This window comes from Melanostigma gelatinosum, assembly GCF_949748355.1.
Source record: "Melanostigma gelatinosum genome assembly, chromosome: 20".
Lineage (NCBI taxonomy): Eukaryota > Metazoa > Chordata > Actinopteri > Perciformes > Zoarcidae > Melanostigma > Melanostigma gelatinosum.
Genome location: NC_136653.1, coordinates 6,734,685 through 6,746,086, shown reverse-complemented (window position 1 = coordinate 6,746,086; position 11,402 = coordinate 6,734,685). Strand labels below are relative to the sequence as shown.

Here is an 11,402-nt window from a genome sequence, read left to right as displayed (position 1 = left end):
GCATTGTTTTTTAATGTTTTAATGAATGTTCTTAATTGTTTTAAAATCTCCTTTTCTTTTGCCTTATGTTTTGATGCTTTTAATGGTTTTATGTGAAGCACTTTGAATTACCTTGTTGTTGAAATGTGCTATACAAATAAACTTGACTTGCCTTGCCTTAGGCATCATGACTCTGACGCAGCAAACACGCACGTCTGAAACGCATGTGCATACGTTTATTGTCAAATATGTTTTGGTTTCTACAGCTGTATTGAAAGCAAATAAAACGTACGGCGGCAAAGAATCCATATCCTCGTATAGCAATGGACAGCTCCTTATGTGTCGAGTCCATGGTTCTAATGATGCCGCAGAACTTCTGCATGAAGAACTTCAACTTGCTTTTGTGCTCCTCGATATTGTCCGCCACCAGCATTGCAACCTTAAAATAACAAAAAAACATGTGTTGGAATGACAACGAGTGTATCACAGGCGGTTTTATTCTCATCATGGTGCCGATAACCCGTCCCGACTTGTTTTCTTCGCCTGTGTGGAAAAGCCTCGGAGCTTTTACCTGTTTGAGGAAGGCCTCGAGTGCGTAGTAACTCGTCTTCTTCATCTCAGCGTTGATGTGTCCACAGAGCCTGGACATGACATCGAACAGAGCTCTGTAGTTGTCCATGAGGCAGCTGCTGAACTGGGACGCATGTCTGGCAAGTAATCTGAGGCCGGCTGTTCAAGAGACAAAGAGTCACAGACGCGTGAGTTTTCAGGGAGTTTCGTCTTCGTGTTGCTATGGAAATAACAGTCCTTACCAAATGTGACTGCGTAGCGTGTCATTGACATCTACAACAAAAGATGAGAAAACAAGCGTTTTTTAAAAATATATCAGTCAATTTCAATCGGGATGTTATATTTCGACAGTTGGACAGCAGAGACGGGGATATTTACCTGGGGGCTGACGGCCTTCAGGGCGTACTGAAAAATGTCCTTAGACGTCGCTGGGTCTGCAAGTCAGAGACGCACACTAATCATGCACCATCACGCACGAATCATAGAAACGGCATGTTTGGTTGAAAATTGTGAAAGAAATAGATATAGCGTCCCACCTTCCTCCATTGTTTTAGTGAAGTTGACCATAAGAGCGGTGATTCCTCAAACATCCAGCTACAACAAAAAGTTTTGGTTCCTTTGTTGAAGAGGTCATCTGAAAGGAACAGATCGACAGACACAACTGATTACGGGAACGTTTGAAAATACAATAAGTGCAGAGGACAGCAGTTCTGCCCAAACACTCGGTGCCATCTCCCCTGTTGACACACCTGTTCTTTGAGCTCTCCTAGATAGGCTCTGTAGAGTTTGTCAGAGTTGTTGACCATCTCGCTGGGGTGAACCTCTGCGAGAACTCCCAGCAACTCGTAGATTTTGCCGAGGACTAAAACAAAAGATTTTTTTTAAATGCACGTAATTTACATTTTCATCTCCTGCATGAATTCCGGTCATCTCCATTCCAGCGTTAAACCAAACTTTGGCTTCGGGCCGTAAAACGAAGACTCACCTGAATCTGGCAGTTTGCTCCTCTGACAGAGCTCGCCGTAATATCTGTTGAATATATCACAGATTCGAAGCTCTGCCACCACACTGGAAGCCTTTGTTGTTTGGAGAACCTGAGGAGAGTAAGAACAAGAACAAGGTCCAGCCAGCAGATATATTCCATATTCACAAATATGTCAAACAGACTCTCGCAAGATCATATAAATAAGGAATTTTGTCAACAGTGGATCTTTTCTTTCGCTCAGTTCATGTTGCACAGCTAACACACTCGGCTGATGTCAAAGAACCCAGGAGGCCAAGAGAAACCAACCTTGATAAGGAGCTCCAGCACGAGAGTCCTACACTTGGCTGCTTTTTCCTTTGTATACACAGCCATGCATGTGTCCTGCACAAAGAAATGGAGAAAAACAACATGATTCATTTGAGGTATTACATGTACACAAACAAAAGTCAGTTTTATTTGTGGTACGTTTCACTTGTCTTGTGTTATACTGAGAGGTGTATGAAGAATACATATATAGAGGCTACTTTGCGTCAGTATCAGTTTCAGTCGGACACTGAATTTACTTTGAGTGCACGGATGCAGCATTATGTGTAAAGATTGTTCCTTTTCATGGTTCTAAAGGGGGAACTTACTCTTATGTCAGTGGCGTAAGTCTTCTCCCAACCTTTGACTCTTGGTGAGACCCTGTCCAAGAACTTCTCCAAAAAACCCAAGGTCTCAACTCGGGTGTCCCGGAACTGGAAAACAGATGTTTTCTGTCAACACGAGAACTTTTCAGTGTAGCGACGTCATTGTTCACTCGATGTTCCTAGATGCCTACCTCATCTGACGCCAGGGACTTCCTGAGGAAGCTGAGCAGTCCACAGTCTTTTGAGAACAATAAGGACGTCTGTAAAGCTTCAAGACCAAAGATGCAAAGACGGAATCAGAAGGAAATGTTAATATTTGTTTTCGCAGTGTGTGTGTCACCAAACACAAAACTCTGCACATTTAGGAGCACTGTGAACTTTGATACATGAATACATCTGTGCAATCTTTAATTAAGCCTCTAATCATCAAATGTGTTATTCTGCCTCCAAACAACAACTAAACACCAACTGTGTTAGTAATGTGCTATAACTTTACTTCACACTTGATCAGTTTGAGGACCTAAAACAATAATCTAGATATCATGAAGAACACTTTAGTTGAATTGAAGTGAAGTGGAGAGCAAGCGAGAACACATGTTAGATAAACAGGGAGTGACTCTGTAGCTCTCACTGAGCGCAGAAGCTGATGCCAGGATGCTGAGTGGAGCCAAGAAAGAGAGAGTCTGCAGTATGAAAATATGGTCATAATGTTATGTTTTGCATGAGGTAAGAACTAACTGGTGAGTTCCCCTGAGGAAAAGGAGTCATGCATGGAGTCTGTGGCGTGCAGACTTTTGAATCCGTTGTTGCAAATCCACTTAAGTATTTTAATGCTGCCACACTTTATGCTTGGAGACTGTTTCACTCGTGTACTATTACAGACTTCCAATGGAGTAGCGTTAGGAGCGTCCACGCTTGGCTTATTGTCACGTGGTATTTATATTGCATTCTGACTGAGCGTTACCGCCCACCGCAGAGAGTTTTGGCGGAAGAGCCTGATGTGATGCAGGCAAGCAAAACAAAACAAAAGTAAATGCGCAATTATTGAAATAATTTATGCATTACGAATCAACAAGTAGCTTCTAAAGATCCACACACCACCTCACCCTACAAAGTGTTTAAGGCTCATGCACAGCAGAAGCATCGTCAACATTAAACTGCCAGATTGTTATTGGAGTTTGGCGCGGAGTATTTGACGGACTTTATGGTCTTACCAAGTTCGTTCTCGGTTGTTGTTAGCATGCACTCCTGTCCCAAGTCACCGATGATATCGTGACATCTCAAAGCTGCAGCTCGGGTGTCTTCGTCCGAGAGAGATTCGTGAAGTTTCAGAAGAAGCACTTGAATGCCTCCAGCAGGGTTCCTCTCGGAAGACATAACTGCAGCGCGGATCTAAGCTAACATTAGCATCACATCAGCCACATTACTTTCTCTCATAAGTACAAAAGTAAGTCGTCAGAAAGAGTACACTCTGGCAGACATGCTAGGGAAGAGCCATTACATTTCAAACAGTCACGCACATCAGGAAGAGTCAGGATGGGATGCATCTGTTTCAAAATAAAAGCTCCGATGGCGAAGGTCCCGTGAACTTCTGGTGAAATAAAGTATCCTCTAGTTCAGTGGACCCCAACCACCAGGCCGCGGACCGGTACCGTACCGCACAGAAAGAATACATATTATATTATTTCCGTTTTATTGATTATCAACGTCTGAAAGAAGTTTTATTTTGAAAGATGACCGGATTCTCTCGCAATTTCATCCGTCTGTGGCTCTTGACATGTCAAGACGCTTGTCTCGGTCACGTGACCTCAAAAATTAAGCCCGCAAATTAGCGAAAATTAGTAAATCACTTTTGGAGAGCGTCTTTGCAAAGGGGAAAGGCCACTAAGGAGACAGAAGAGCCGACAACTTCCAAGAAAATTTAATCTTCATTTAACATGAGTGAAAGGATTGTCCCTGCCTTTTAGGGGTCACAGAACATATAATACCGCATTAATAAAATATGTAATAGAATACAATTTTTGACAAACAACGCTGTAGTTGAACACTATGACTACTGGGGGGCAGTGTACACTAATGATCTGTTAATGCTTTGTTTCTCAGCCATCAACAATCCATGGATATATGGTATCCACAGACACAATATCGTGCTACGTTTTCCGGTGAATATTTCAAAGTAAAACTGTCGATGTGGTAGATGAATTGCTATCGTGCGCCAATGGGGCGTTTAGTTCATTGCAGGAAAGATTGCGTTTTCCTAAAACTATGCTGCTGATGTAAGTCAATGAAGGTCAGTTCCAGTGTGTCTCTGTAACTTTATACGTAATAACGTTATCAATGACTGCATTGATATGAAGAGCATGTTTGTTGTACTAATCTATCTGTTTCTGTTTCAGCTGTTTGTCTGAGCAGAGCTACCAGGTCCACAGCAGCCCCACACCAGCCCCAGTACCCCCGCCCCTCCCCCCAGTACCCACCTCCCAGAGGACCCCCCCCCCCAGCAGACCTGCACCCTTAATACTGCGTCTCTACAATCTAGCCCTTTACACTATCATTCAGAGGAGCATCCTTTGCGGCCAAGTTCACTTATTTAACTATTATTGTGTCATTACTTGTGACATGACTTTCCCCGTGCATTATTACATTACATTACATTACAGTCATTTAGCAGACGCTTTTATCCAAAGCGACTTACAATTAGTGTATTCAACATCGGTTTTCGAGACAACTAGACACCAGAAGTAATAAGTGCATGTCCTTTCCTCAAACAAGCATCTAAGAGCATAACCAGAGCCAACGTACAGTCCAGAAACAAACGCAATAAGTGCCACAAACTAATATGAATAGAATAAGTGCAATAAGCTAGTATGAATACAATAGATGCTCAGTAAGTGCTTAGAGGAAGGCTAAGGGTAGGCCTTCTTGAAGAGGTGAGTTTTCATCCTGGTTACAAAACAACTGGTTACATTACGGTAATAATGTCCAATTGAGTAACATTTGCAACATTGACCCATATGTTTTAATAAAGTGAACACTTCCTGTATCCACATTCTGAAGAAATGCGATTTTATTTATCCATCACTTGTCAGTGTAGTGCTTTTTAACAGACATTTTGACATGTCAGCAGAAAAAGCGTTTAATGGACGTGAACCACGACTTTTCAAATTGATCTTTCAATCATCGACTTGCATGCAGCAAAACTCTTAATGTGCATCGAGGTTAAGGTGGTACAAATCCAAACATGTCAGTCAGTTGACAAAAGGAGAAATATCACACACATTACACACATTGTGAAACACGACAGCAGACCTGTGAGTGAGACAACGTGTGGATGGAAACAGCTTCACAGCTGATGAGAGCAGCTCTGACCCGTGTGCTGTTTCTAGTGTAAAAACAACACTGTGCAAGATTAACACTCCCAGATCCTGCTACTTCTAAATAAATACTATTTTGTTGATTTTCATCATTGCTCAGTCTCCCTGTCCCCGGGAAATTAGCACCGTTACTCCCCGCATCCCTTAGATGCCAAAAAGGGGAATGTAACGGTCTGTTTATGTGATTTTTCTGTCTGTCTCTCTGACTTTCTGTCCGACATTCTCTCTGACATTCTGTCCATCTCTGGGTGCTGCCGGCTCGCAGATGGAAACCACGAGTGTGAATACAGATCGCGAGGAGTAGTATAAATCTTCGTCAGTGACTATGAGCGTTAAGTATTAGAGTAAATTTAACGTGTTCTGTGAAGCATAGAACACAGTCGGGGTCGGCGATCTCAGAGCGAGGGCCGGTTGATGATGGAGGTGGTCCGGTATTGGACCGGCCCAAACCCCGTTGGCCTACCGGGGATTTCCCCGGTATCCCCGATGGCCAGTCCGCCCCTGGCAGCACCCCTACACACACACACACTCACACACCCAGCATGCAATCTGCCCCAAAGAGGCGGGTCTATGAAGCAGTTTAGCCAATGATGCTTTAATGCTGATTAAAGATATAAATGAGTGAAATCCAATTTTGCCAATCAGCGTCCTCAAATAGATTTAGCGCCGTGGAGCGACGAGGGGTTTTCTTTCATTTAATTTTTCCAAATTGTGTGTGTTGCGTTTGTTGTAAACTCGAATTAAAGGTAACCTGAATATAGTTAGATTGTATCGTTTCCTGTTAAAGGGAATTATTACGGTAACCCTCAAGTTATTAAAGGGAAATAGAAAACAGCCCTACCTACATGTGCACCAGCGCCACTGCGTATAACCATCTGTATCAGATGGTTATCCCAGAGTTCAGCATATTCATCTAGCAAACGATACCTACCTTGGAGTGTTACAATAGCCAGTATCATTTTACAGTTTTTCTCAATTGCTAAAACACTAAAACCCATTGGCTGAACAAAGTTCTCAGTTGCCTGAACTCATTTAGCTAATTGTGCAGTCTGTTGTCAATACCTTAAACTGTTTCACATGGTAAAACACAATTTTCAGATCTCACTTAGACTTTTCAGCAAAACTCTAAACACATTCTCAGTCTCAAAACACATTCTGCACTCTAATGCACATGTCATCCATACTGGTAAACACAAGTGGCAACAATCAAATACAAATAGAGAACACATGTCATTGATTAAACACAATCACTCAAAATTGATTTCACTTGTATCAAATGATGTGACACAACCAATATAAGCCAGTTCAGAGAGGTGGTTCAACAGGTGGTTGAAGGTGGGAAGGAGAAAGTCTGAGAATGGATAGAAGAAACAATGTGAGAGGACATCGTGCTTTCTATTTGTTACAGTAACAGCACTGACTGCTCAATAGAGTTTGACTGGCTGCAGGTTCATATCAACAAAGAACAAGAATTACAGTATCACAGAGACAAAGGACACGTTTGTGAGATGCAGGGTACAGTGCTGTAAAAATAGGGGTACAAGGAGGAGGAAGAACAAAATAAATTGCAAAGAGCAAAGCACAGTAGTAATTTCTGATCAATTTTGAGCTACTGTCATAGAACATGTTTTCGTTCATATGAAATTTTGTTTTGAGATTAAAAATCTACTTCTCCCTGAGAACTATATGTTTTGAACAATGTGTTTTCTATTTATTGGTGTATTGTTTACTGACTGCTTGATAGTGTATATTATTTTGATCACTTTGTTTATGATTTGAGAGCAGTGTTTGATTTTCAGCACAGGTAAAACTGTTTTGAGGCGAAAGTTTCATTTTGCAAGAGGATTCAGAGGTTTTGCACCAGGGGACTATAATCCCATACAAGGGCTGGGTAACTGCATTGAACAAATTAACAACTGGATGTGCCAGAATTTTCTTCAATTAAACAAAGATAAAACAGAAGTAATTGTTTTCGGTACCAAGGACGAACAATTGAAAATCACCACTCAGCTTCAGTCACTGATGTTAAAACCCACAAACCAAGCCAGAAATCTAGGTGTAGTTATGGATTCAGACCTCAACCTGAACAGCCATATCAAGACAATTACAAAATCAGCCTACTATCACCTGAAGAATATATCAAGGATTAGAGGACTTATGTCTCAACAGGATTTGGAAAAACGTGTCCACGCATTTATCTTCAGCAGACTGGACTACTGTAGCGGTGTGTTTACAGGTCTCTGTAAAAAGTCCGTCAGAAAGCTGCAGCTGATTCAGAACGCTGCAGCTCGAGTCCTCACTAGACCAGGAGGGTGGACCACATCACTCCAGTTCTGAGGTCTTTGCACTGGCTTCCTGTCCAACAAAGAATTGACTTTAAAATCCTGCTGTTGGTTTACAAAGCACTGAATGGTTTAGGGCCAAAATACATCTCTGATCTGCTGCTACCTTATGAACCATCCCGACCCCTCAGGTCGTCTGGGACCGGTCTACTTTCTGTTCCCAGAGTCAGAACTAAACATGGAGAAGCAGCGTTCAGTTTTTCTGCTCCACATATCTGGAACAAAGTCCCAGAAAGCTGCAGGTCTGCTGAGACCCTCAGCTCATTTAAATCAAGATTGAAGACTTTTCTGTTTGCTGCTGCCTTTAATTGAACCACATTCAATTCATATATTAATCAATTTCCTGCATTTCTGCATTTTACCACTGCATTTTATTTCTTGCATTGTTTTTAATGTTTTAATGAATGTTCTTAATTTTTTTTTAAATCTCCTTTTCTTTTGCCTTATGTTTTGATGCTTTTAATGGTTTTATGTGAAGCACTTTGAATTACCTTGTTCATTATTATCACAAATAAACTTGCCTGCTGTATTTGGATAGATTGAATACTATTAGTGATAAAACAAGTGAAATATATAGTTATAGTATGTAAAAGTACAATGGAACAGATGGAACAGCTGGTTCCAAAATGACAAATCATCTCGACCTCCCGTGACACCTCAATACTAAAACCTCATTTTTTTTGCTTCACTTTATCAAAGCAAGATAATTTGCAGAGAGACTTCTGACATGTTGTGCTATGCTTTGGGAGTTTTTAGCTTTCACCTGCATCATTAAAAAAAGATATTCATGCTTTCAGTGCTTTTTTTTCAGGTAAACCTGAAACTTTTCAATTTGAGCTGTGTGCCATTTCATTCACGATTAACCAGTAACATACACAATATGTACACATCTGAACACATCTCACAAGTATTACCTGTATTATACCATCAAAATTATTAAAATACATCTTGTAGTTACAAATGTACGTCTTTTTAGTATGGGTATGCAATTTTCGAGCATAGGCCTAAAAATAGGGCTAGGGCTTATTAGTTAATGTAGAACACTATTTTTGACCGAGTACATTTAAAATATATCTTTTAAATAGCTTTTTATTCCGACTTTTATATAAATGATCCAGTAAATATCTTATTCTGATTTTAGTGATTTTTATTCAAGTTGTTTTTTTTCTGTGGGATGACGACGGCATGTTCAGGGAATTTTAGGGAAACAATAATAGTAGTTACGGAGACTGGGAAATATGAGAAAAACCTTCAAATAAAAGATGTATATTTATTGAAAAAAGTAAATATTCTCTGAGATTTAATTTGTACATTTACAGAAAAAAAAACTTGAAAATTCTCTGAGATTATAAAATCATAAATTTGCAAGAATGTTGTTCCCCCTGGCCCTGTAAACTAATTTTGGAGATTTTAAGATAGATATTTTATATATTAATTATTAAAGTATTAATTATCATTTATTTATTTTCTATTTTAGATTTATTCATTTTTGAAATGATGTATTCATTCTAGAGTTTTTATGTATTTATTCATAATAATTATTCTTTTTTTTATTTATTCATAAATTTTATTTTTGTATTTACTTACTACTTATTTATTAATTTCTTATTAAATTGTTTTAAATTATTCATTAATGATTATTATTTTACTATTTGATTACTTATTTACTTATTTACTTTACTCAGATCTGCTTACATATAAACATATAAAATATGTTTTCCTGCTCTGTGACCAGACACCTGAGGTCTCTCCTCTCTGTGACCAGACACCTGAGGTCTCTCCTCTCGGTGACCAGACACCTGAGGTCTCGTCTCTCTGTATTTACCTGCTGAAGGTTCCCATGTAATCAACCGACGTCGTGGCCGAGCAGGACTGAGACCCAGCAGGTCTCTGCAGACCATGAAGGTCTTCACTGCTGCTCTGAGGATCCTCTCCGCTCTGAAACAACAATTTAAAGTTCACATCTCACATTTTAACGATCGGCCAGTTTCTCTTCATTTATTTTTTTCCTGAAATCACAGTCTCTGTTCTCATCTTTGACATTCTGACTTTTTTGAATTGGAAATGACAGTAAAAAAGATTATTGTGGTCCCACAGACCCACTGGTCTCATTTAATTTCCATTTAAGGTCGATTAAATTAAATTTCAACTGAATGTCCATTAAATTACATTGAATTAAAAAGTGCACATTAGATCAACATTTCAGTTTTTATCTCAATGTTCCACCGTCAGCTAGAGAGACAATTTTCTACCCCATAGTAGTACACAGACAAGAGGAAACTGTGTATATGTATGTGTATTAACTGTAACATTTATGTGTGTTAAACAATACCATCGCTGATGTATTTATGTCTAGATTAAGTTATTTTGAGTGTTGTTGGAGCTGCTACAATGTTACCTAAGCATAGCACGGATCAAACTAACTCCATTCAGAAAACAACCAGTTTAAAAGTTGTTTGCTTGTCGTGTTGCGTACAGACGCTTCAAAACATCAATTCAGACTTTTAACAAATCAACATCATTATGTTGTTATTTCTGCATCTTTTTGATCTGCTTATTGTGATTTAATTACAGCTAAATCTATATATGTTTTCGTAAACCAGCTGACTCGTGACTCACCTTCAGGGCAGAGTTTCCTCCCCCGGAGAGCCGGATGCTCCTGCAGATCTCCTCAGGCGTGAGCGTCTCCACCCTCAGAGGCTGGAACGTCTTCGTCTGGTCCGACATGAAGACGTCAAATGGTCTCTAATCTGCCAGCCGAGGGAACGTGGACCTCAGCAGGTCCAGGAAGTCCTCCTCCTGGAGTCCTCGAGGACACCTTACCTCCTGAACCGGAACTTCTTAAAAACCGAAGAAGATATAAAAACACATTTTTAACTTTTATCACCACGGCTGTAAAAAATAAGACGCTCTGCTGTCTTTTTGAAGCGAACCGGTGTTCGAGAGCACGACGGTCCAAGAGTCCTCCAGGACGCAGACCCTCAGGACCAGCTGGATCTATGTGTCAGTGCGCCGAGGTCTGCCGGGCTTTCTCCTGTCAGACCGGCCTCTGGGGAAAATTAACCTTCGGCTGAACAACAAAATAAAAGACTGTGAACTTATTTCAATATACATTAAAACTAGCATGCTAAGCTTACTGAAATAGTAATATGGTGCTAGGCTAACTAGCATGCTAAGCTAACTAGCATGCTACATACTGAGTGGTTTGGTAGTCCGGGTCCTTTAGGTCTTCTCGTCTCCGTCTGGAGGTCGTCTTCCTTATCGAACCACAGGAGGCCCAGACTCCCAGTGTCCTCCACAGCTGGACCAGTTCAGACCACCACTCCCAGTTCAGTTCATCACAGACACTTCAACCCCTTTCACTGTTTCAAAACGCTTCTACTGTACATTTTAAGTGAGGGTCCGAGTACTTATACTGTGACAAAGTACTTTTACTGTGAGAGAGTACTTTTAAAGTGTGGTTTTTGAACTTTCACTGCAACAGAGTACCTTAAATGTGTGGTATTAGTAGTTCTACTGTGAC

The 11,402-nt window shown here is 40.4% G+C and overlaps 2 protein-coding genes across 3 annotated transcripts; both read right to left on the bottom strand.

Moving 5' to 3' along the window:
- Positions 1-657: 657 nt before the first annotated feature.
- LOC306794225 (DNA-dependent protein kinase catalytic subunit-like) lies at positions 658-3,653 on the bottom strand. The gene is made up of 10 exons (XM_079292215.1): positions 3,378-3,653; positions 2,355-2,431; positions 2,167-2,271; positions 1,841-1,915; positions 1,535-1,643; positions 1,299-1,411; positions 1,086-1,183; positions 928-983; positions 792-822; positions 658-708 (listed from the first exon to the last, which is right to left on the bottom strand). The coding sequence occupies exons 1-7, from the start codon at positions 3,538-3,540 to the stop codon at positions 1,100-1,102; spliced, it is 726 nt and encodes a 241-aa protein (XP_079148341.1). The 5' UTR covers positions 3,541-3,653; the 3' UTR covers positions 658-708; positions 792-822; positions 928-983; positions 1,086-1,099.
- Positions 3,654-6,650: 2,997 nt separating this feature from the next.
- Positions 6,651-11,143, bottom strand: LOC306793880 (uncharacterized protein). Of its 2 annotated transcripts, none has more exons than XM_079291676.1 (5): positions 11,077-11,143; positions 10,813-10,949; positions 10,499-10,719; positions 9,705-9,817; positions 6,651-6,888 (listed from the first exon to the last, which is right to left on the bottom strand). In XM_079291676.1, exons 3-5 carry the CDS (start codon positions 10,604-10,606, stop codon positions 6,843-6,845), a joined length of 267 nt encoding a protein of 88 aa, XP_079147802.1. In that variant the 5' UTR covers positions 10,607-10,719; positions 10,813-10,949; positions 11,077-11,143; the 3' UTR covers positions 6,651-6,842. The 2 variants fall into 2 exon arrangements, with proteins under 2 accessions (XP_079147802.1, XP_079147801.1); XM_079291675.1 differs by lacking the exon at positions 6,651-6,888 and adding an exon at positions 7,759-7,892.
- Positions 11,144-11,402: the final 259 nt, after the last annotated feature.

Coding starts and splice junctions, on each gene's coding strand:
- LOC306793880 (XM_079291675.1), bottom strand. CDS start 10,606: ATGTCGGACCAGACGAAGACGTTCCAGCCTCTGAGGGTGGAGACGCTC. Junction 9,818..10,498: donor GAGGAAACTCTGCCCTGAAG/GTGAGTCACGAG, acceptor TTGTTGTTTCAG/AGCGGAGAGGATCCTCAGAG. Junction 7,893..9,704: donor TACATGGGAACCTTCAGCAG/GTAAATACAGAG, acceptor TTTGTTGGACAG/GAAGCCAGTGCAAAGACCTC.
- LOC306794225 (XM_079292215.1), bottom strand. CDS start 3,540: ATGTCTTCCGAGAGGAACCCTGCTGGAGGCATTCAAGTGCTTCTTCTG. Junction 2,432..3,377: donor AACAACCGAGAACGAACTTG/GTAAGACCATAA, acceptor TTGGTCTTGAAG/CTTTACAGACGTCCTTATTG. Junction 1,916..2,166: donor CTTACGCCACTGACATAAGA/GTAAGTTCCCCC, acceptor TTCTTTGTGCAG/GACACATGCATGGCTGTGTA.